At 38.0% G+C, this 25,648-nt stretch overlaps 1 protein-coding gene across 3 annotated transcripts in view; it reads left to right on the forward strand.

The window, feature by feature from the left end:
• The window catches only part of LOC126475245 (DNA topoisomerase 2-alpha-like), a 171,160-nt gene that overhangs the window by 125,635 nt on the left and 19,877 nt on the right, over positions 1 to 25,648 (forward strand). For all 3 annotated transcript variants that reach the window (XM_050102936.1, XM_050102937.1, XM_050102935.1), the window contains 6 exons: positions 2,651 to 2,869; positions 13,683 to 13,910; positions 16,244 to 16,361; positions 16,445 to 16,627; positions 22,928 to 23,072; positions 23,626 to 23,765. In XM_050102936.1, coding sequence (XP_049958893.1) covers positions 2,651 to 2,869; positions 13,683 to 13,910; positions 16,244 to 16,361; positions 16,445 to 16,627; positions 22,928 to 23,072; positions 23,626 to 23,765 — 1,033 coding nt within the window. The remainder of the gene's footprint in view (positions 1 to 2,650; positions 2,870 to 13,682; positions 13,911 to 16,243; positions 16,362 to 16,444; positions 16,628 to 22,927; positions 23,073 to 23,625; positions 23,766 to 25,648) is intronic.

Raw genomic sequence — 25,648 nt, forward strand, 5'->3', positions numbered from 1 at the left:
ATGCCTTTATAGGTGGACTTCACCCAGGAAGCAGTTTCTAAGTTAGATCATATGTGGGATTTGATAAATTGCAGTTTGATTTCAGAGAGAGGAGAATAAGTGTCATTAATTAAGCAGGGTAGCATTCATCATGGCAGATTCTTGAAAGTAAATATAAATGAAGTATTAGCATTTTATCCATCATCAACAACTGCAGTTCTATTTGTTGAAATAACTAGCAAGCAAGTGCATAAAAGAAATTGTATTTACTTTGTTGGTTTCAGGCATATAGTGCCATTCTTCAGAAGGTCTGTTTGCAGTTCCCAGCACCACAATACACCTCGCACCCCTCATTCATCAACAGGCTCCTTCGTGGCATGTTATTCATGAGTGAGATTGCTTTTGAGTAGCATACTAACAGGAGCCTCTCAGCAAAAGCAGTGTTACAGGCGCGTCGTGGTACTGGAAACTGCAACTAGATCTTTTGAAGAAGGGCATTAGATGCCTGAAACTGGCGAAGGAAACAAAACTTCTTATATACAATTGGTCACTGATAATTTCAACAAATGTAGTAGTGCCCAAGGAAAGTCCACAGTAGTAATGGCCATATAGTAATACAGTTAAAAAACTGATATTGTAAGTGAATAACAACAAAGGTTTAAATTCCAGTTGGAATTCATATCGGAAAAATAGGCAGGATGCCGATGGTGGACACTTGGTTGTAGCTGTAATTAACTTCATAAAAATTGATGATTTTAAGACAGATTGTGCAACACCTTTGTAGACCTCCAGCCTTAGGAGCTGCAGTGGTGGAACATTTCAGGGAATACGTAAGGAAGGTCATGCGTAAATTTCCTGATCTTGTTATCTGTAGACTGGAAGATTCAAGTAATGAACGGGCCTGAACTTTCTGATGTTGAGCAAGAAGATGGTGACTGTAAGGCCTTACCACTGCTATCAGTAAGAATGTAAAGAGTCAGGAAAACATTTCTGTTTAGTAAATGCAATGAATGAATAACTGATGCTGACTTTAAGGTAACCTAACATGTGATATTCATGTCTGAGACTGCAAGTGTGGAGCATAAATGGACTAAATTTGAGTGTTGTGCAATACGTCTTACACAGATATGTGATGACCAAACTTGTGAGGGATGAGAAAGGCCTGCCATGGTTCAACTAGCTTTGTTGTGGGATTGAAAAGAAATAGAATTCAATACGTCATTGTTCATGGAGAGAAATGTTAAGAGCTAAAAGTAGCACAAAATGTGCCCGAAGGAAGTGTCATAACACCATTACTGTTTGCAATGTACATGCTGTTGGGCCACGATAAGTTGACATTGCATGCAGTAGCTGTTGGGAATGGCCAGAAGTGTGCCTTGCCCCAACATTTTGGTTACTGAGGGGAGAAGATTGATGAGGTCTAGGCAGCTCAGACAACATTCCAGCAATGGCGGCACCAATACCTGTTTTGTTCTTATATGAAAGCAGACATGACATTGCGAAAATATTGGTAGCTCTCAAAGACAAAGGCCAATTTTCTCCACTACTTGCATTACGAGTAAGTAGGCTCAACTTTACATGGACAAACCGCTAATGAGCTAGTGAGTGACATTGGAAGGTCTATGAGGATTTTTGCTGATGATGCTGCTGTATATAAAAGTCTAAATGCTAGAAAATTGCTGAGGATTAATGCTTAGTGTGGGGGTTGCCAGTTTATCCTCAACTTAAAAAGTGTACTGTACTACACCGAAATAGGAGCACAAACCTGTTACTGTTGCTCAAAACAAACACATCCATTAAATATTCAAGAGTATGCATTTGGAATAATTTCAAGTTGACCAGCGACATTAAACTAACATTGGAAAGATCCTGAGGAAGTGTAGTCCACCCACAAAGGAGGTAGTGTACAAGGCCCTCATTTGATGGATACTTGAGTATTGCTCCGCAGTCTGAGACCCTTACAAGGAGAAATGGAAACAAGGAAAATCCAAAGAGGAGAGAGTGTTTTGTCATGGGTTTGTTTTAAGTGCGAAAACACCATGGAGATGCTCATCCAACTGTACCATACAAGGAAGGCATTGTACAAATTTCAAGTGAGTTTTCCCCAGTATACAGCCTGAAAAAAGATCGTGAAGGTGAAATAGAATGATTTGAGCCCAAATGGAGTTGTTCCTTCTCTACATCATTTGTGGCTAGAACGAGAAAGTACCCTCCATCATACGTGTTAAGTGGTTTGCGGAGGATGGATGTAGATGTAGAGATGTATATTTCAGTGTGTAGTATTTCAGATTTTCTTATCTGAATTCATTGGATTATTTGGGCAAGGAATAACTGAAAGGTAAAATATGTTCCATCTGGTTGCTTTATGAAATATACACTGGCACAATACATTTCCTGCATCAAGGGAAGTATCCTGTCACCAGTGTGAAGTATGTATAACAGTCTGCAGTTTAAATTTTGTTCATTTGTGTAAAGTCTATATACTCAACAGTATAACCCCTTTTAGAGGTTTTGGTTGTTGTTGCAGATTTACTGCCCATAAGACAAATTATGTTTATGCGACAAGTCTTTATGTAATTTCTCAGTGAGAGAATTTAGAATCCTATACTAGTGTTGGCCTTATTTCGTTGTACTCACACTAAAAGGCACAATGTGTTGTGTTATGTTGCAGGAGGAGAATAGCAATGAAGATGATTCCTCAGATGGGATGGAAGAGGATATTGATAAAATGTATGATTATCTCTTAGGTATGACAATGTGGACTCTTACGAAGGAGAGAAAAGATGAACTCTTGGCAAAACGTGATGAAAAGCTTCAAGAATACAAAGTGCTACAAAACAAGTCTCCATCTGACCTGTGGAAGGAGGATCTGGAAGCCCTCTTGGAAGAGGTAAAAATCAGATACACAAAATGTTCCAGTTTAATATACTTCCTTTTTATTTTTACCATCTATTTCAGTTCAACATAAATCAAAGTAGTGTTACATAATCATCTGTGGCAGCCAACCCAGCAAAGTAGATTGTATTATGGGTACTACTTACAAAACCAAACAGGGGCCATGTTATTCGTTTCATTAGTGTTTTTTAAAAATCTGTATGGAAGTATATAGTTAAAATGGGATACAGTTCTTTGTAACAGTCTCTTACATTTTTGTAACATCTCTCTGTTAACTTAGGTGCACAATGATTGCACTTTGTACAACTTGTTTCTTCTATCTAAAATGAGGAGCTTAGATGGAGCTACTTAATGACATTTTATTTTGTTGCCAGCACATGTAAGATTTGCTGTCAAGTGTCTGTGGTAAACTGTGTGAACTACTACATAAAAAAAGGTAGATCATAATTTCATAATACAGTCTGTCGTATTCATAAATTGCCACATGGTACATTAATGATAAATTTCATGATATGCACTATAACCGGTTCATACAAAATTGTGCTCAAGCTACATCCAGTTTCTAATTACACTTCTTATCTCTAATGAACCCTGGCATCAGCAGAGTCAGATATATATACATCACAGCTAAACTGCTCCAGTTAAAAGCATCACCCACTCCTCCTTCCATTATGAATAAAAAAATCCCCATATGTATTATCTAATGTATCTAATACCTTATTTTTAATAATCATCATAAAATTTCTCACATTTTATGTCCCTTTTTAATCTCACTGATGAATGGAGCACTGAAATGATAAATTACTTCTGTATCTTGAACATTAAAGCAGGATTTGTTTTATCAATTGTTATGTATCTTACAAGAGAAGTCCCCTGGGTCGGGATTAACTTCTTGAAACCATCCACACGGTGATGTAGGTGGGCCCTCATTTGCTTGTAATCAATGGAAAAAAATTTCATCATTTTTTGTGCTGTTCTAGAACATTAAATTTGGTAACAGTACATTTAAGGATGTTGTAGTGTGCGGATATCATATGAGCCTGACACACAGAATGTTGTGGGTTCAGATCTCATGAGGTGCCTCAAAATTTTATATTTCTAATAGTTGTCAAAATGATGGATTATTACTTTTATTCAATTAATTGGTTTAATTTTTCTTTTCCTTTTTTTTCCTTCAATCCTTTCATCGTATTATTTCAATCATAATATTAACTTTACATTTGCTATCGTTCTTTCTTCCTGTCATTCAGTTTCCACTTGGAATCTTGTGCATGTAATTTTAATTACTTTTATTTATCTGTTGTAATATATCTAAATGTTTTAAGATTGCTAATCTGTTGGTTACAGAATAAAAGATGAAATGATCTATTTATATTGGCTGTGCAGTGGTGTTAAAAGTGTATTTTTCATTATGTAAAAGATATACATTTTTTATTGTATTATCCACATAACATTTAAAACATGGATTCCTGTTAAACTGTAAACAAAATAACAATGATAAAAATGTAAACGAAACAAGGAATTATAAATAAATGCACAAAATAAGGAATGCAATAATGTGAATAAAAATTTAAGACCATCAAACAGAAAAAAGTAAATCAAAATTAATACAAAAAACATATGTAAAATATTCTGTTTCCTTGCTGCGTCAATTCGGGGAGAAATCTCGAGCTTTCGGCAATAGCCTCCATTTTCATCGTCAGGAGCAATTGACTTTCTTCACTGCTGCTGTGGTGGTCTTTTATAGCCCGTGGGCAGCTTCTGATTAGTCGATGATTGCGTACTGCTGTCGCAGACAGTGTCAGTCTGGCTGCTGCACATTGTGACAGCAGTACGTAATCGCCGACCCATAAGAAGCCGTCCACAGGCTATAAAAGGCCACCAGAACAGCAGTGAAGACAGGCAGTTGCTGATGACGATGAAGGCTATTTCCGAAAGTTCGAGATTTTGTCCCGAATTGACGCAGTAAGAAAACCGAGGGGGACCCAAAAATAACAGGAATTTCTTCCTAGAAAGCATATACTTTATTGCTTTCAAATCTCCTTTGAAGTACTCTCCATTAGCATTAATACACTTGTCCAAACGTTCATTCCAGTGTTCTAAGCACCTTTTAAATTTGTCCTCTTTGATACCTGCTAGCACTTTCATGGCATTGCGTTTTACATCTTTCACATCCACACAGCGCTTCCCTCCCAAGTCTCTTTTCATCCTCGGGAAGAGGAAGTAGTCCGTGGGTGCTAAATCCAGTGAATAGGGCATGTGGGTCAAGGGAGTCGTCTTCCTTGAGGCCAAAAACTGGCGAACGCTGAGAGCCGTGTGCGCGGGAGCGTTGTTGTGATGCAATAACCACACGCCAGAATCCCACAAAGCTGGACATTTTCACGACGAACTTCTGCAAAGCCGTTTCATAGCCTCCAAATAGAATTGTTGGTTTACTTTTTGGTTTTCAGGGACAAATTCAGAATGTACGATCCCTTTGATGTCAAAATAACAGATCAACATCGTTTTCACATTCGATTTCACTTGTCGAGCTTTTTTTTGGTCGAGGTTAGCCAGGTGACTTCCATTGTGGTGGCTGTTGTTTACCTTCTGGATCGTATCCATAGCACCTTGACTCTTCACCTGTAATTATTTTGTTGAAAAAATATGGATCGTCTTTGAACGCGTCCTTCATTTCGAGATGGCTTGAACGCGACAATCCATTTGATCTCCAGGAAGTAGCTTCGGCACGAATTTTGCTGCCACTCTTCACATCCCTGAATCAATGGTCAAGACGTGCTGAATTGAACTCCAGGACAACCTGGACAAGTTCTCGAATTGGTCAATTGTTCTGCATCGATCTTCACTGATGAGATCACAGATTTTGTCAATATTGTCCTCGCTTCGAGCAGTTGAAAGTCGACTGGAACGGTGCTGATCTTCAACCACCATTTCTCCCTTTTTTTAAACTGAGAAAACCATTCGTACACTTGCGTTTTACTAAGAGCATGGTCTTTGTGGGCTGTCTGAATCGTCGCAGCACTTTCTGCTGCATTCTTGCCAAGCAAGAGAAAAAACTTCACCGCTGCACGTTGTTCGTAAGAACTAGCCATTTCCTCATGTCACGTCTGCCCTGTACGCACACTCAAAGACCTGCCAAAGAAACATGGCAGACGCGTGGCAGAATGACTCAGCAGAGCTCCTACTACAGCTCTGGCGGCGCAACCTGCCACTACAAGTACACAATGTGCAGCATTACGATTCGGGTTACTTTTGGGTCCCTCCTTGTATAAGTGATGTCGCAAAATACTTCATTCTCACAATACAAAAAACAAATAAATTCACTTGCACAAAGCTTCCAAATAAAAAAAATTATAGGAAGAAAAAATAGAGAACATTTTAGGGGGGTAAGTCAATTATTATCCGCAAAGTAGTTAGAAAATGTTATTGTAATCAGATAGGAAACTTACAAGAACATCATTTTCCAACATAGTCTCCTTGAGTCTCAACGCACTTGGTCCATCATTGTACAAGTTTCCTGATGTTCTCATAAAAGAAGGTTTTTGGTTGAGGTGCGAGCCAGGAATGCACCACCGCTTCTTTCACTGCTTCGTCTAAGGCAAATCAACGACCCGTTAATGCCTGTTTGAGTGGCCCAAACAAGTGATAGCCAGAAGAGGCAAGATCAGGACAATATGGAGGATGATCCAGTGCTTCAAATTTAAGTTTTTGGAGCATTTCAGCATTGTGGGCAGCAGAATGCAGATGGGCATTGTCGTGCAACAACACAACACATTTTGACAGTGATTTTCGGCGTTTGCTTCGAATTGCAGGCTTTAGCCTGGCAGTAAGCATCTCACTGTAATGTACACTGTTTATTGTTGTGCCTCTTTCCCCATACTGTTCCAGTACTGTATCTTGTGTGTCCCAAAAAACCGATAAACTTCAGTTTTCCTGCAGACGGTTGGGTCTTGAACTTTTTCTTGCATGGTGAATTTGGATGCTTCCATTCCACGCTCTGCCATTTACTCTCCAGCTCGTAATGATGGAACCATGTTTCGTCACCAGTAATGATGCTGTCTAAGAAGCTGTCCAGCTGTCCCATTCGTTACCATAGCGATCCCTTTTTTTTTTTTTTTTTGGTAGATGTCCAAACGCATTTGTTTACGCAACTGTGTGAGTTGTTTTGGGACCCATCTTGCACAAATTTTATGAAGCCCAAGTCTGTTGTGGATGATTTCATACACAGAATGGTGACTGATTTGCAGACGATGTGCCGCTTCATCAACAGTTAATCGTCTGCCTTAGAGAATCATTTCACATGAACGCTTAATGGTTTCTTCATTTGTGGCAGTAAACGGTCATCCAGCTCCTCCATCGTGCATAACACTTATGCGACCATTTTGGAATTTTTCAATCCATTTGTGGACACTCCATTGTAGCAAAACACTGTTCCCATGCTGTTCCGAAAGTCTTCGATGAATTTCGGCCCGTGATATGCCTTCCAACCACAAAAAAATGGATCACTGAACGCTGCTCTTCTTTGATGCAAATAGACGGCAGAACAACCGTGATTAATCGCACTGCAGCGATAACGAAACTTACCTAGCAGCTTGAAAATTGCAAAGATATAACGACATATAAACAAAGTGTGCATCATCAACGTAAAATAACAGCTCTAGAAAAACTAAATTGCAGATAATAATTGACTTACCCTCGTAAAAGTTAATACAGTGTTTAAAATTATGTGGCAAAGTATTATTAATTTTAAAAAAATTACAGGGGGTTTGTTAATGTATTGAATGTTGAGTGATGTTCAACGTGTGTGAACTACACAAATGGATTATAAGAAAACTGTAAGTACAAGTTCTACCAAATTTTGCCATTAACTACCTATAAAAATCAATAACTAAATAAAAATGGAGCCTTTTTTATATATTGCAGTAACGTCAACAAAACAAAGTGCACACATCAAAAAAATGGAATAGTACAAAGAAATACACACTTGAAAATGGGACTTATTTCCCGAAATGCATCATACGTAACATAAATAAAAGAAAATTGTGACTGGTGGTGGAAAATGATTTATAAACAAACCCATTTTTTCCACAGTTACAGTCTTTCGAGAAAACTATTTATAATGGACAAAATAAAAAAAAATGATCAAAACATTTTCATAAAGAATTAAAAACTAAAAATTTTCAAGCACCTGAAAAAATTCAAACCGGCACCCTCCTGCGCATCAGACTGGTGAACTAAGCACTATGCTACAATGCTGTTATATCTGCTGCTGTCAATTTTTTAAGTCTCTAAAACATAATGCAAAATTATGAAATTCTTTTAATCTCTCCTTGTTAGTATCATCATGGTATCAGCACAAGAAACATAAACCAAGGGTTGCCGTGTATAGGCACTCCATTCGCCCCATCTCCTGTGCTGTGCTTCCTCAGTGTGTCCCCGCTCAGTGTATCAGACCAGAGGAGTATGCTGATTGCTGTTTAATCCACATCCCTGACATCATTCAATAGATTTTTATTATTGTTGTGATCTTCAGTCCAAAGACTGGTTTGATACAGCTCTAGACTTCAAGAACTACTTTTACAGGACATAACTAAAAATCTTTCATCTGTTCTGTTCATGTGATATCCGCTATATACATACAGAGCCCTTCAGTGGTGTTAGTGTTCTGTCATCTCATGTTGTCCCTACTTGTTTCTTTGATCTTCAGTTGTACTGCTACCCCTTCCTGTCTTTCTCTGCCTTTTGTCCTCCTTTTCCTGTGACATTTTCGTGTTTTGTCTCTTAAATTTTCATGTCTCCCAGACAACCGCAATTCCATCTCGTGTAATGACACTTTCTGACTTACCTTGTTCAGCACATCACAAAATATTCTATCCCTGATTATTTCATGTATGCTCAATACATCAGTCAATATTCTATCCGTGACTATGTGATGTATGCTTTTGTCTTTCAGCATGCACCTTTCTTCCTGTGTTACTCTGTGCATTCCACACTTTGTGATGATATGGACTGGTAATGCAAACTGTCCACAGTCACATAAATCACTGTTTTATTTTTTAACTCACCATGTAGTGGAGATGTTGATTTGCGGTCAGTCAGGCACAACAAAAAGGCTGCTAAACAAGTGAGCTTTTGGCCAAACAGCCTTCTTCTAAAACACACATACATACACACACACACACACACACACACACACACACACACACACAGAGAGAGAGAGAGAGAGAATTTGAAGCTTTCGCAACCAACAGTTGCTTCGTCAGGAAAGAGGGAAGGAGAGGGAAAGACGAAAGGATGTGGGTTTTAAGGGAGAGGGTAAGGAGTCATTCCAATCCCGGGAGCAGAAAGACTTACCTTAGGGGGAAGAAAGGACAGGTATACACTCTCGCGCGCGCGCGCGCGCCCACACACACACACACACACACACACACACACACACACACATCCACCCACCCATATAAGGTAAGTCTTTCCGCTCCCAGGATTGGAATGACTCCTTACCCTCTCCCTTAAAACCCACATCCTTTCGTCTTTCCCTCTCGTTCCCTCTTTCCTGACGAAGCAACCGCAACAATAATCTTTCCTCAGTGCTAGGAAATGTTTTGTTAACACGTCTTCCAGTATTGCTTCTATCCCACGCTTCTTCCTACACTGTCATTAACATGTTTCTCATGTTTCTTATTTCTACTTTATCACCGTGATTGTCCACAGTGTCACAGATGCTCTCTCTCTCTGCTAACTCAAAGCCAGTGCACTTCCCCTCTACATCTTAAAATATAGTCAAGTGGCAACATCCCTAAAATGCCCATCAGGACATCTGTTGTTCTACCATTTAAGTCATAGGAAAACTAGTAACTTCTTTGCCTATGTTGCCACCCTCATCTAAGAGCCGAAACGCTAGCTCCATATGCCAGGAGTGCCATCAAGACTGTACGTGTGATGTATTCTAAATAACTTTAAAGGCACTCTAAATCTGTTTTGGGATAAATTCATGATTTTTCACTTTTGCTACCATTTTTAATGTGGACTAGGAAGTTTTGCATTATGTGTAACGTGACGGCTAAATACCTATATTTTTCTACCCCGAATGGTTTCACGTCTAATCATTATCATAAGATTTCTCATTATAGGTAGTCATCCTTTTTGCAGTGTATGCACCATTGTACAAGTAACAACTTTTAATTTGTCTCCTAGACACCTTTTGTGTATTATTTCTCTTGCAATCATTTTCCTGTCTCCTTTCTGTGCTTTAGATCGTCAAATCGCAACTAGAAGCTGATCATCTGCACAAGTTACACAGCCAGTTAACGTCTGGTGTTGCTGTCATTTTTTTTAAGCAGGCACTCAATGCCTAGGTACCAAAATATTTGTTCTAAAATGGAACACTGGTCATCCTTGTGTTATTGCTTTGTACGTAACTTTATCTGGACACGTAAGTCTGGCCTTTTCTTTTCTTGCAGTTGTGTCACAAACTTTTTTTCAAAGTTGTAAGGCTTTGCAAGTCAGACAGTTGTGAGAACAATGAAGACCACAACAGGTTATCAAGCTGAGGACAGAGCTGCACAAAAAGTAGGCTACATTAACATACTCAGTGCTCTGCATTTATTATTTTAGCCATCGTAATCCATTTTCGAGATAATCATTTATATCTTGTCGTTTGTTACAGCTATTGTTATAGTAAAAGCTGCTAATTATTTAGGAGGCCAGTCTTTGCATGAAGCAGTTGCTTTAGTGCCAAATAAAAATTCTGTACATTATGGGATCAGATGACTATTGTGCTTCAAAAAGTAACTGACCCATTTTCTGAGATTATCATACTTCACTTGGCATATGGAATTACTTCCATCCATGTTTAATCTCCCATGCAGCAAACTGGTATTTAACAATGAGAACTACACATTTTGTCTTCACATTTTTCCTCAGAAATTTTCAGTAAATTGTTCGCATTAACAAGTTTGAGTTCAGTACCTTTCAGGATAATGCTTGAAGCTGGAGCTTAGCCAGTTCTTATTATATTTCAATGAAGGAAAATTATTAGGGGTAAATTACAAGCTATATCATCATCACATTTGTACACTCAGTTATCCAGGAAGAATAGGAATTGCTATATACCTGGTCTGTGGTCACAAAATATTGGCCTCAGAGTGGAGTGTGATTTTCTGTGATCGTAAATGGATGGAGAAGTCAACATGAGCTTGGGTGGAACAAGGATGAGGAACAAAATCGACTAAGCACGTCAGAGAAACCATCGTGGCATCAATCTTAAGTGATTTAGAGGAACCACATAGAATTAAACCTGGATGGTCGAACCGGTATTTGACTACCTCTTCTCTAAAATGTGAATCCAGTGCTTTAATCACTGCTACATCATGTTTAGACCAGTTCCAATATGAAGGACGCTGAGGGTGAACGAGTTTCATATCATCAGAGGATCAAATATACTGAGACATTTTCAGCCTATCGTATGGTCCTGATCTCTCTCTCTCTCTCTCTCTCTCTCTCTCTCTCTCTCTCTCACACACACACTCACACACACTCACTCACTCCCCCCGCCCCACCCCCAATTCAAAGGAATTAACAACCCAGTTCGTGTGTTACTAAGCAAATGCGAACAAACTGGTGCATCTGCTCACAGTTGTCATGTTTAAAGGCCATTGGTGAAGATGCTTTGAAGGTAAATTATGTGCAACAGAATTGTGTCCACCCTCTCATTGAATTGTAGGTATGGTGCAGAAATGAATTTGTTCATATTTTATTTGATTTCTGACCACAGCATGGTTTTTTTATTTTATTTGTGTGGGCCTGTATTACGTACCCCGAAATGACAAAAGTCATAAGATAGTGATATGCACATACATAGTGGCATGTACCAAGATATAAATTGCCGGGCATTGGCAGAGCTGTCATTTCCAGATGCTGAGGCTGGTGCTGCTTGTTTATTTCACACTCCACCCCCACATCTTTCACATTAGAGCATTCCTGATGTGTTTTTGCTAACACCACATTCCCTGCAGAGTTCAGCTCGAAACAACTGTCCAGATGGGCATGACCATTGTGTACTCCAATTTCCACTGCCTCTTTGCTATATTTCAGAACCCGTTGATGCATAACAGTACCTTTGTCTGTTCAAAAAGAAACATGTCCTTCACTGTCGATGTGCTCTGCCACTGAAGACTTGTTTGGCTGATGCAATCACTGCCTTTGTTCTGAACAGTCATGTGAGATGAATTGTAGATGTAATGTGCCTGTATCCTTAGAAAGTGGAAATATGTGTATGTGACAATATTCTGAAATGGAGCAGCTCTGCATAGGATATGATATTAGCAAAAATACATCAAAAATGCTCTGCTGTGGAAGTAGTGGAGGCAATAGGTGAAATACACCCTCCACCCTGCTTGGGGAACCCTTTCTGCTACCAGCCATGACATCTCTTCTGGAGGCATGTGATTGGCACACCATTGGGCTGCCAACAGTGTGTCTGGTCCAGTGGCTATGAAGGAACAAGCCTAATATGAGCATGACAGTTCTGAATATGCCAAGTAGAAAGCTAATCAAAACATTTACAACACCATGACTCGACCGATAACCCAAAAAGATTTCCTTGTTGTTTGTATTTACATATGAACTTATAGTGAATGTTTCGCACAATTTGTCCGATTATTCCCACTCTGCTGATTGTACAACACAGTATTCATTGCACCCAAAAATAACACTTTCAGAACCTATAATAGTAACTTCGTTTAGTGCAGCTGCGATTGATATGTCTTTAAGGACCACTTATACAGACCTTAAAGAGGAATAGATAGTCTTTATCACTCATTTGAAGTATTAACACATGGAAATTAGCTGAATTCCCTCCTATAAATGATATCCAAAACTGGCGAATACAGTAATGTTACTATAGAACTTGGAAGGCACACAGATTATATAATGGAATAAGACTTTTAGTTATGCCTTAAATTATTGTATTACTGAAATCGCAGGATAAGTTGAATGCTAGGTATTAAGCCCTCTTTATTCCAAGAATCTCTATTATACAACTAGACTTGCCCTTCTCTTTCAAGTATCTTAAGTTTCCGGTAAAAGTAACCTCAGCTATGACAGTAAAAAAGTCATGGGATCAGATTCTTCAGCAGGGTGGGCTCCAGTTAAAGAATCAGTATTTCTCCCGTAGGTAAGTTTGACTTACACTTGATATCAAGTAGAAACAAAATTTAAATACATTATACAGAGAGGAATGCTGTAAGTATGGTGCAGAAATCTGTTTCTTAAACTGTTTTTGATTACTTGATGCTGTAAGGAAAAAAGAAAGAATTTTTAGGGTGGCGAGGTCCTGGATCTCTCTCTCTCTCTCTCTCTCTCTCTCTCTCTCTCTCTCTCTCTCTCTCTGATCACTGAAATTACTTTCTGCTCAGTGCAGCAGGCAGGTAAACACTAATGGGAATTAAAAATATTTGATTATGGGGTCTGTAAGTATTTCTATTCATTGTTCTTATTGTAATTTGTGCCACTTGGAGTTGTGCATGAATTCATTAAAAGTAAAGGATTTTGTTTGGTCCCAGTTTTTTTCTGGCACTCTTTATGATTGATGTGGTCGGTTTAGATAAACAACATTTCAATGACATCATCATAGCCTGGTTCACAAAATAAGAAGAAGATTTAGACTTTGTCTTGTAGAAAATTTTAAGCAGGTATTGAGTGATTTATCTCATTCATTTTCTAGATAATAAATATTTTGAGATTTCATTAGGATTGGCATACAGATTTGTTTGTTAAATATACAAATCTTCTTCTTTCCCTTTTTGTAGCTGGATAAAGTGGAGGCAAAGGAAAAGGCTGAAGCAGAAGTAGGTGTTGTTGGCAAGCCTGCCAAGGGCAAGAAAGCTGCTGGAAGTGCAAAGCTTGGTGGAGGTGGCCACGCAAAGCCTGATACTATGCCTGCACCTCATGGAAGGCGCATTGAACCAAAGATTGATCCTGACCGTATTCGGAAGATGGAGAAGGCAGACGCTGTCAAGGAAAACAAAGGCAAACGTGTATGCATGAAAAGATTTTGCTCATATTTGTGTGTAGCTTAATTAATATTTATTTAGTCAAAATGTCATATTTGGTTATATGCTTTTCTGCTTTTGCCAAGATACAGTCATTTAATTTTGTGGACATAGTATATATTTGTGAAGATTTGGAACTCTACTGTAGTTATAAAATTTGTGGTGAGTGAATATTGTCATTACCAACTCTCGTTTGATAACAAACGGAGTGAAATAGTGTAGTTACTGCAGTGCTGGACTCACGTCACAGTTAAAATGTAATAACTCCTTTGTTCATAGAGCTGTGTGTAGACACATTGATAAGGATATTGTAATTAAATCCATGGATAGTATTATTCTATAACAAAATTGTATCTGATGAAATTAGTTTGCCTGGAACCAATAATAATTTATAAAAAGCTACAAGTTTAAGAGTATTTTAGGTGCTTGGTATACTATGTGGTGTAGTAAAAATGAAACAGGCTAATTTTGTATGGTTTTCGTGGTAATATACCTGCATTCTTTTCCACATGGAGGGGCTGTAGTGAATTCTTTTAATTTTTAAGCCATCTTGATTTTATTTCATTTTTATCAATCGACTCGACCTCCCTACCCGCTCTTTTCAGCCTTACAGTGTGTTTCTCTTGGAAGAGGCCCCATAAATGTTTACTTAAATTACACTTACAGGCTTTGCATAAAAATCAGGAAATCAAATGAACATGTCGTACTTTGTTCATGGGGAAATAAACATTAATCACAAAAAGTGCTGGAAGTGACTCCGCTCTACTTTAAAACACAGTTGAACACGACACTGCAGATTCTCGAATGTTGCTGCCAGAACCTCTGGTATCACTGCCTAGACTTCACAGATGATGTTCTCTCGTTAATATTCCTAGTTGTATGGTTTGTTCCAATAGACAGTGCCTTTTAGGTCACACCAGAGGAAAAAGTCAGGTGGTGTTAAATCACATGACCTTGGAACCACAGTCCTTTCGTAATCACACTGCTGAGGAAAAATGATTCGGCCTCAGCCACATTCACTTGAGACGTGTGGCATGTGGCGCCATCCTGTTGGTACCAACCGAGTAAGTTCTTGTTCATCCAACTGATTCACAAATTCCCAAAACATTTAAATGTAAACTGCACTTGTCACTGAAGACTCGAAGAAAATTTCTCCAGTGATGCAACACTGTGATATTGCACAGAACACACCAATCTTTTGTGAATGATTCAAATGGCTCTGAGCACTATGGGACTTAATATCTGAGGTCATCAGTGCCTTAGAACTTAAAACTACTTAAACCTAACTAACCTAAGGACATCACACACATCTATGCTCAAGGCAGGATTTGAACCTGCGACCTTAGCGGTCACCTGGTTCCAGACTGAAGCGGCTAGAACCGCTCGGCCACACCAGCTGGCTTTTATGAATGCAGGGGTTGCTTGACCAGTGCATGTGGAATCTCATTACACCACAAATTTGTATTCTGAGAGTTCACATAGCCATAGAAGTGGAACCCCATCACTTAATTATGTCTACTGCAATATTAACTTGGCCCTGAGCAATAAATTGCTGAAACCAATGGCAAAATGTAATGCATTTGTCTTTGTCATTGACATTTAGTTCCTGAACCAACTCTAAACCTTTACAGATACATACCAGCTTTCTTCGCAACTTGGTAACACGGGCTGCACTACATTCTGGAAATAAACGTCGAATAGACTTTGCAGGAGAGGCCAACAATCATTGTTTCATGTCAGTCACTTTTTCTTCTGATAATGGTGACCGTCCCCTGCCATGAAGATCCAACACTGTTCCACTGCTTACCATTTTGATCACTAACTTTTGTGTGCAGCATAGATGGTATATACCGGTCACCAAACTGTTCAACAAACATTCACTGACATGTAATCCAATATTATTTCACAAGAATTCACACTCTTTGACACAGTAGTGATACATTGTAAGTAAACACAGCTCCAACCACAGCGATGCACGGAAACACACTGTTGTGTCAAACGATGTTGCAGAGTAGTGTGTTGCCGCGTCAGATGTCACAAATTACGCGGTCCAATTTCAGCAGAATTACTACACGTTTGCGGGGCCTCTTGCTAGTGGGACGCCTTGTATCATCAGCCAGTTTTATTCTCAAGGCTACACTTTCTCATTTAATTCTTGGTCTAATCACTCAGAAAGTTTATTATGTTTTAGGTCAGTGTAGCAGCTGTTTAATGGTACTGTTTGATAGAATTATAATAATTTAGTAGTGTGATTGCAGAAAATAGTTTTCCATATTTGAAGAAAAATTGCTCACTTCTTAAAAATTTATTTTCACCAGGGAAAGAAAAAGAAAGATGATGATGCTCCTGAAAATGGAGTTGATGGTAGGTCACTGCAAGACCGGGTAGGTTGCTCTCCAGAGGTACTTGAGAAGAAGCTCCAAGAGAAACGCAAAGGTTTGTGTGGATATAGATTTTCACTAGAATTTCGTGTGCTTTATTGTGATCATAATGTAAACATAATTGCTTGTCTTTTACAGATAACTTAAAACAAACAAAACTTAGTTTCAAGGGCAAAGGCAAAGGGTCACCTAAAAAGAAGAAAGACCCTTGGGAATCAGACAGTGAGGATTCTGAAGCTTCTGCATATTCAGAAGATGAGTTCTCACCAAAGAACGTGTCTGCCCCTACAGTGCAGAGAACAACAGCACGAAGATCCGCAGGCAAGTGATGATTGCTATCGACCAGAACTAATTTGTAAATAGTGTCTTTGAGGTGAAATTCCACCCCCCCCTCCCCCCGTCTCTCTCTCTCTCTCTCTCTCTCTCTCTCTCTCTCTCTCTCTCTCTCTCTCACACACACACACACACACACACACACACACACACACACACACACACACACACACACATACACACCAATTTTTAATGTACAGAGGAATCTCGTTAGTATGTCTCTCATTATCACATTTTCCAACACATTGCATTCATTTTTGTAAGTATCAGTTCCATTAAACATGTGTTAAAATGACTTGTTTATATTTTCTCCGTCTCTACATTCAAATTTGGCAGTATTGTACTGTAATGCTGGAACTTTGCCAAAGAGAGTTCTTGGAGTGGATGGAGTAAGACATTTGTGTCTGTGGACTGAGGAAACACGCAGGGAGACAGCACTGTTTAGTGCCGGCAACTTTGTGTCTCTCACTGATTGTTTGCTATGATAGAAATGTTAAGTGGAAGACAGTGAGATAGATAACAAAAAAGTAAAGTGGAACACTATTCAGGAAGTGGACAAAAATTCGCGCATGAAGCCTGTTGATGTTGCACAAAAACTGAAATCCCTTCATCAGTATTAAATACAATAGCAAGCAAATAAAAAAATAATTGAAAACAGCTCGTCTGAAAGGAGGTAACAGCAAAAGAAAATGAGTACACCATGGTCAGTTGGAAAATGTGCTATTACTAAAACCACCTTATACTTGAAATATTTCAATTGATGGTACTGTGGTTCATGCTAAAGCAATATGTTTCCCACAAAAGGTTGGTCTCGCAAATTTCGAAGTATCCAATGGTTGGACAAAGGTTTAAAAACTGTCTTAATTTAACTTTTAAATTTGTTCTAAGTGAGGCTGAAAGCGTAAGCGTTAATTCAATCATAGAAAAGTACAATTGCGATGTTGTTTCTAATGCAGGTGGACTGGGCTTGTTTTTTTCCACCTTCTGTATGACAAAACTATTAATCATAAGAGAGACTTGCCATGGTAGAAATTTAGTAAAGGTTGGCTAAATATTTTGTGTTGTACTGAAAGTGGAACAGAAAAGTTGGTGCCACTAATAATTGGAAAGGTGAACAGTCTATGATGCTTTTAAAATGTGTGGACATTTCTCTGACGATATTCATCTAATGCAAAAGCATAGCTAACAACTACTATATTTGAACATATAAGATTTATAATTTAAAGAGCAACCACCCACAATCTTGGTTTTAAAAAGTTTATTTAACTCAAATTATTACCAGTTTCAGATTAGTTACAAATCCATCTTCATATGGCTCGTACAGCTTTCCTTTCTTTCCTGCTGGTACCCAGTCATGGTTTAAGTTAAATAAATTTTTTAAACCATAATTGAGGGTGGTTGCTGCTTAAATTATAAACCTCAAACTAGTACTACAGCCATGTGTATAAACATGTCAACTTTTGATAAGATAGCATATATTTGAACTATTCTTGCATGCCTGGGGGTGCAAGTTTGGGTGCTAGAAATAGTAAAATCATGCTGCTTATTGACCACTCACCGATGTGCTGTGAATTCCCAAGATTCATTGTATCTACATAACATAAATGTAGTTTTTTAATTTTTTTTATTTCCCTGCTGTAAAATCCAGCTTCAACCATTTGACCAACGTATTAAAAATGCCTGAAATGAAAAGATTCTTGTATACAAGAGGCTGGCCATTCTTCATATTACAGTGAGGTAGATAATAATCTTTGACACTGTGTATTTTGTAAGAAGTGCCTTGAATTTCTTGCAAAAAAGCACACTCTCAAACTGTTTCAAAAAGACTGGCTTTTATTGGACACTTACGGAATACATCATGCCGGGAAATGAAGAAACTGTAACTGAACAATGGGCAACAAATAGTGGGGCAATAAGCAAACACCATGTACCTTAGCTTCGAGGCATATGTTGCATGTGACAAAGGTATTGCCGTCTGTCAGTCCATGACAGTTGAAGTGCAGTAACAGATGGCAGAGAAATCATGATGATGATGAGCCAAAACCTTTGGCAATTCCTACATTATCAGAAGCAATGGACACAGATAAGCATTTTATGTTGAGTTTTGAAGTCCACAAAGAAGTGAGGAGTGTGTTAACAAAGATGGACAATACAGTATTAAATCTGGGACAAAAGAAACATCTGTGGATACAGGTCTACATACTCCCTCTTATTGTATTATAGTGTAATTAGGCTAAGATGTACGATATACTGATAGTTTGTTGAACTGACAACCCCTCATCAGTTACCAGTAGCAATTCACTAATGGAGAGATGCTAAATGAACGACAATTGCTTGTATTTAGAAGTGTAACAAAAATTGCAGTTTCAGCGTATTTGTTTTATATTCTACATCATATGTCAGTACTGTATTCTGGATGCTGGAGGCTATGCTCTTGCATCATGCGATGTTCCTGCGTTCCAGTTGGCTGGTGGTAGAAGAGTACACATCCGACATATTGGATTTAGTCAGTGTCACCAGTTTTAATTCATTCTGATGCATAATTTTGAGAGTTTGTGGGTGTGATACTCTGAACTTGTTCTAGAAATGCAGCATTTTGAATTGTAAGTTATTGATATAGCATGTCAGGAAGTGTGATGTAAGACACTGCATATTGCTGCAAATCCTGATACGGTACCCTTAATTCTGCATTTTCACCAAAGAAATCATTATCAAATTAGTTATATTTTGGTAGGGTGTTTTTCCTGCTAATGAGATGCCATTATAGTACCTATTTTGTTTCTTGTTGTTTTTTGCTTTATCTTGTGTTTGTCACATCAGATCCCTTTGATGATATGATGGATAGGCACACACACTCTCACGTCTCCCATCAGTTAGACTTCGATTCTGTTTTTCTTCTATTACTAGAGGACAGTGACAGATCCTTAATAAACTTCATGAAGTAAAGTGCCCAGTCAGACTTGCCCCTCACCTGTTTTGTTGCTTTCATCACAAACTACTACACAGCCTTGATATTGTTGCACTTGGCCTGCTGTAGTCGCTATCAGAAACACGGAATGACCTTACTGTAAACAAGTAGAGTGATGACTAAGGAAAACACATTGCACTGTCAACGCCTTCAGGTGAACTTTACATATAATATCAAGAGGTCCAGTGCTTCCACTTCTAAATAACCATAAAAACTGATGATAAGCTAACAGAAGCTCCCTCACACCCAGGTGCAGTAATATTGTAGTCTGCTAATACTATTTGCTTCCTGTCTTAGAAGTAGAATTTTTCCCACTGTCCATCTGATGCCATACTGGCATGCTTTGTTGAGTAGTGTTTTGTGGCCCACTCACTTGAATGTCTTAAAAAGATCACAAAATATCCCTATGACTTCTTTTTTTAAATATAGGGATTCCAGTGCATCATTTGTGAATGAAATATGGCTTCCGTTGTGGACGTACCATTTCGGAAAGCAAACTATCACTGATAACATCAAAGAGTTTTTGAGGTGCATCACAATTCTGGAATGCAGTACTTTCTCAAGGACTTTGTGATTGTGATCAAGAGAGAGGGAGGCCAGTAGTTGCTGACCTCTGTTGTGTTTCTCTCTTTGTGGAGTGGCTTCACTATAACAGGCTTCATTCCACCTGGGAAGTCACCCTGAAACATAAAAGCATTAAATATGTTTGCTAAAACTTTGTATAACCAATCAGAACAGGCTTTTAGCAGTTTGCTGGAAATATTACCTGCATCTGATGATACTTCACTATTTACTGAGACAGTGGCTTTTTAACCTCATTTCTGGATATTTTTTGGGGGGGGGGGGGGGTTATATATAACGCACTTATAGGTTTGAGAAAATGGTGTTTCAATATTTCCATGGCACTTTCTAAGGAGCCATTGCTGTCTATTTGTTCAGAAGAACTTATGAAATGGTAATTGAAGGTTTTTGCAAAGCATGTATAATTAATATTTAAAATAAAATCTACAGGTTTAGTGGCACAATTGATACCTGTCTCACCCTTATGATGATCTCGAAGATTGTTCAGAGTTCGTTATAGAATTGATTGATTTTGTAGCTGCAATATAAACTTCTGCTGATAGCTTGACCACTTTGCTTAATATTTTACAGTACTTTTTATAATTATTTATTTGGATAGGATTTCTTAAATTTGGTTGTTGTGATCTTTAATTCTCATTTTTGTTTGCAAGATATTCTTGTTCCCTTTGTGAACCACATTTTTTGTGTCGATTCTTGTAACCATTGTCAGAAAAGAAAACTTCACATGTTGGTGCAGTTTTATTACTAAACATATTATATTTGGAATAGACATCCATTTCAGAATAAATGTGACTGCAGTTTACATATTGGAGGCATAAGTAAAAAGCCCTTAATTGTTGCATCATTTATGGATCTTGTTATCTTTCATTGGAGCCCAGTTTTATTCTGTCAAATATTCATATTATCAATAGTAAGTAGCTCACCATCATGATCTGGCAGCATGTACATTATTTTACTAATGATGGTGATGCTGCTGCCCTATTTCCCTTGCTCTACAAAAATGTTGTCAATTAAGGTGCTTGAATTAGAAGTTATTCTGGTGAGGATGTAGGTTATGTCAATTTTTCCATGTTTGTCTTTCCATTACTGTGTGTTAGAAAGTTGATAATGAAATCCCGAAGAGCTAAGACTTCTCTTTTCCAATTAAATAGATGCACCAAAAGCGAGTCCAGCTGTATCAAAAAGAGGTTAAGATTGCCAGAAAGATGCCCTGTATATTGCTATACTTAAAAGGACACAGCTGCAAAAACTTCAATGACACATGCTTAAAAGTGTTGTTCTAAACAAAAATTGTTTAAGTCAGTTGCTTTACACTTGACACAGCTTCCAACACCTACTCCTCCTCTTTGTTTTCTACAGTATGGAGAATGTCAGATTGTAATTGGGTATTTAAAATCTTACCCACGCCTGAGCAGATGTGATACTTAGTGAAACACAGTACGTAGGGGTGATATACACTTTCATTGTCTTACACATTGACTGAGTACATTTAGCTTATTACAAAAGTCTGTAATATTCTGGTGAAAGATTCCCAGATGATACTTTCCAGAGACAGTTACAGGGTTTTGTCTACAAAGAATTTCTAGTTGATGCATTCAGGGACCAGTTACTGCCCTGTGACCATTTGTCTAAGGTAGTCTGTTGAAATGTACTGCTTTCTAGAGTTGAATATGTCTGTTATTTCTGCACTTTAATTTTTTTTCTGTTTGGGGTGCCTGCTATGCTTAGTAAAAAACTTTTCTGAAACTGCTTACATCTACAGCAGAAGTGTTTACTAAAAACATTTGAAAGACTGCTAACTTTTAGTTAGTTTGTAAGGTGGCTTCATATACATAGGCCTATGGGATCAAGTCATGTCTCTTGGGGACATTCATAATGAATCTCTTGGAGCAGTGAAGTGTTAAGAACATCTCTTTCAGCATTTATATTACATCATAACTTTCACTGCAGGCTATGTTTTACCACCTATTAGTATCAGTAATTTTTTACATTTTCAGGATTGCATCCTGCTATGACTCCCTTGGATTTTAGCACCAAGTTTCACTATTCCACATAGCAAACTTTGGTTCTGAGTCAGTCGCTGGTATACTAGTATTGCAAGAAAGGGCATTTAACTCTGTTAACATTCACAAACTTTCTATCACTTATCATACGTTACATTTTGTGTGTAATGTTCTGCATTTGTTGTTCACTTTCTTCCTTTCTTATGAGTTATCACCCTATCTTGCAGCAGTTCAAGCATTTTTTTGCTTTGACCTCAGTTGCACATTTTCGTACTTCAGTTGCTCGTTTTCTGTCCTTAAAGCATTGTTTACATACTATAAACCTGAAATAAGCTCACAAAGTTTTGAGAATTTCCTTTTGCATATCTCATGCTCTATGTTTTTGACTGCATTACTGTAATCCATTATAGAAGTAAAATCGCATACACCTATACTTGCCATCGTCCTTGTTATAAGATGATAAACACTTTGACAGCACAGTCACGAGCTGACCACATAAGGGGCATGATGATACTTCCTTTAATCAAGTTTGCATTACCACCATCTCTCCACCAATTACAACATATAAGAGTATGGGAAACACTATTCCACAGACAGCATCTAACACCCCTATGTTGTGGAAGTTTAAAATAATTTCTTACTTTTGTGACAGTGTGGTGTTCTACCTTGTTGACAATGCCATTCTCATCTTCATTGTTACATTGTAATATGTATAATGTGCTTTCTTTCCTTCAGCTGCGAAGGTGAAGTTCACGTACAGTGACAGTGAAGAAGAAGAAAGTGAGGAGGAACTGGAGTTACATGACAATAAACTAGTGCAAGAGAGCGAAGCTGTCCCGCAAGTGGATCCAGAACTAAACACTGCTGATGACACATTTACGTGAGTTGATTGTATTTGAAAGATTGAGCTATTCTGTGACACTGGATTATGAAAGTAGTCTGTCATCAACCCTAAGGTTGATTTGAACACCATACTGCTTTACCAGGCATGGTCCTGTTGGAGGTGATATACCACTACTTTTGTGAAATCTTTGAATTGACTTGTCCAGTCAGCTATAGGGGGACTTTTATCATGGACCCCAAACCACAGTGCAACTTCGCACTTTTCACATTAACATGCATTGCCAGAGGTGAAAGAAGTGATAAGTGACAGATTAAAATCTTAGGAGTGGAGCAGGGATCATCATTGGATTATAAGGAGTGTTAAAAACTCTGAATAAGAATATGTTCATGAGCTTACATCAACACAAACAGTTGCTGAAGTTTTGGTTATTTAACACTGTATTAAACTGAATATTAAATAACTGAAAATACACCAATAGTTTGTGCTGGTGTAAGCTCATGATATTTTTCTAATTAAGTTTTTAGAAGTCAGGACTATTTTGCATATTTTCAAAGATCTGCTACTAATAATGATGTGATGTGTTTTACAGTGCCGAAAAAACTATTGACGTCAGTGACACCGACAGTGAATTTGAGGTAGAGGCAAAAAAGAAAGCAGCTAAACCAAAGAAGAAAAAGGTAGTTGCAAAGGAGTCAGATTCTGACAGCCCGTCGACAGGCCAGCCTCAGAGTAAGAATTAAATGCAATTACGTTATTTGAAAACTTCATTTTAAGATTCAGCTCCTTATACCCCACACCATTTGCATTTTATTTCCAGTTTACAGGATTTACTTAAGATAAACATTACTATAAATGTAGTTGATTCTAGTATGTGGCAGGAGATAGTGGCCTGAAATTATTAAGTTGCTCCAGTACCAATACAGTTGTCGCAGACTTTAATCTTAACAAGAGAAATGTGCAAAAGGTGTAACGTTGCACAATATATTGATTGAGTGTTGGAGCAAATAAGCCTTCTTTTCACTTATTTGTACAGTCTTAATATTTTCTTTATCTTCAAAGAGTATTGCTATTTGGCAACTTCATAGTTATTTGCAGTTTATGGTAGTGTTAGGCAATGAAAAACCAAATCAATATGCTTAGCAGCTACAGCTGTTAGCAGTTGAACAGTTTTTGGTATAACTTAATCAACACTGGATGTCAGTACAAGGAAATTGGTATCTACTAGGGTACTAATGCAAAGGAGAGTCATAGACATTATTGTACTTTACCACACTTCATGGGCTACACATTCACAAAATGGGTGACTTGGAATCTGCAAGCAGTATTTAATCAATTTCGCTTGGTTGAATTTGAATTCTTGACTTTGACCAATAGAATTATCAAACTTTTTCCAACTCATAGCAGGGATGGTACAGCAACTCTTAATATATGATGAAGAAACAAACAGTTTTGGTTGCAGGGTTGTAATTATTATTTATTTAATAATGATGAATGTTGCCTGATTCAGGCATCTTCAGATTGGCTGGTGTTACGCGCATGGGATACTGAGCATACAAAGAAAGGCCTGGTACAATTTGTGCAGCCCAACCATGAGCATCTACATCTCCAGCATATTTACATGGCGACAGATCTGTGTAGGCCTGGTCCTGTTTCGTATCCATGTCTCAACAAGAACATTGTGCAGTGTTTCCGAATATTGGATAACGGAGTGTTATGTGACATAAGTTATATAACAAATCAAAGCATAATTTGTAATGTCTTTTAAGTAAATACACTCGTATGAAACCTCATTTACGATATGAACTGGATGTAATGCATTTTTGACACTGAAACTATGATTCCCAATTAGTAAAAATTATATTTTCCTTGCAGTTTATTCGCCAAGTCATTAAAAAACAGAATTCAGAAATTCTTAAAAAAAAAACTACTAAAGAGTTTTGGTGTTCAGAAGATTCTTTGATTTAGCTTACATGGACATCATTCTTTGTAAGTGCATAGATAGTCTACCCGTTATTTATCTGTAGTAGTGTTTTTGCAGTCAGTGCAATTTAAAGGGGGAAGGGGGGGGGGGGGGCAAGCTGCTACAGGAAATAAGCTACCAGAGGTTGTTTAATGTGATAGCGAATCCACTGTTACAAAAAGAGCATAACATTGTTTTAAAGGATGATTAAAGGTAAATTAATGTTAAAATGTAGGCTCAACCACCATTCACAAAATCAAAAGTGCTAATACTGGCATGTTTCGGAGGAGTAAGGCTCCATTATCAGAATTATTCTAAAAAATCTTATCAAAGTGGTAAAGGTGCAAAAGGGGGGGAGAGAAAAAATTAACCTCGTAATACTAAATTGCACTGGGAACATCATTTGTCAAGTCTGTAAAATGAATTGGCATATGCAATCTGTGAATACAGGCAGCATCTCAGCAACATCTGTTAGGGTCCATGGTCCATATACCTCCAGGAAAAGACACACTCAAATACAAACACACATGTAGACTTAAAACCGTGAGCGCATAGTCAAGAAACCAAATACTCTCTCAACAGTGTTGAAAGATAGTGTACACTCCATATCGATGCCTAAGAGTTCGAATCTCATTACACATTTGAATTTTAT

This window comes from Schistocerca serialis, chromosome 4 (genome assembly GCF_023864345.2).
Source record: "Schistocerca serialis cubense isolate TAMUIC-IGC-003099 chromosome 4, iqSchSeri2.2, whole genome shotgun sequence".
Taxonomy (NCBI): domain Eukaryota; kingdom Metazoa; phylum Arthropoda; class Insecta; order Orthoptera; family Acrididae; genus Schistocerca; species Schistocerca serialis.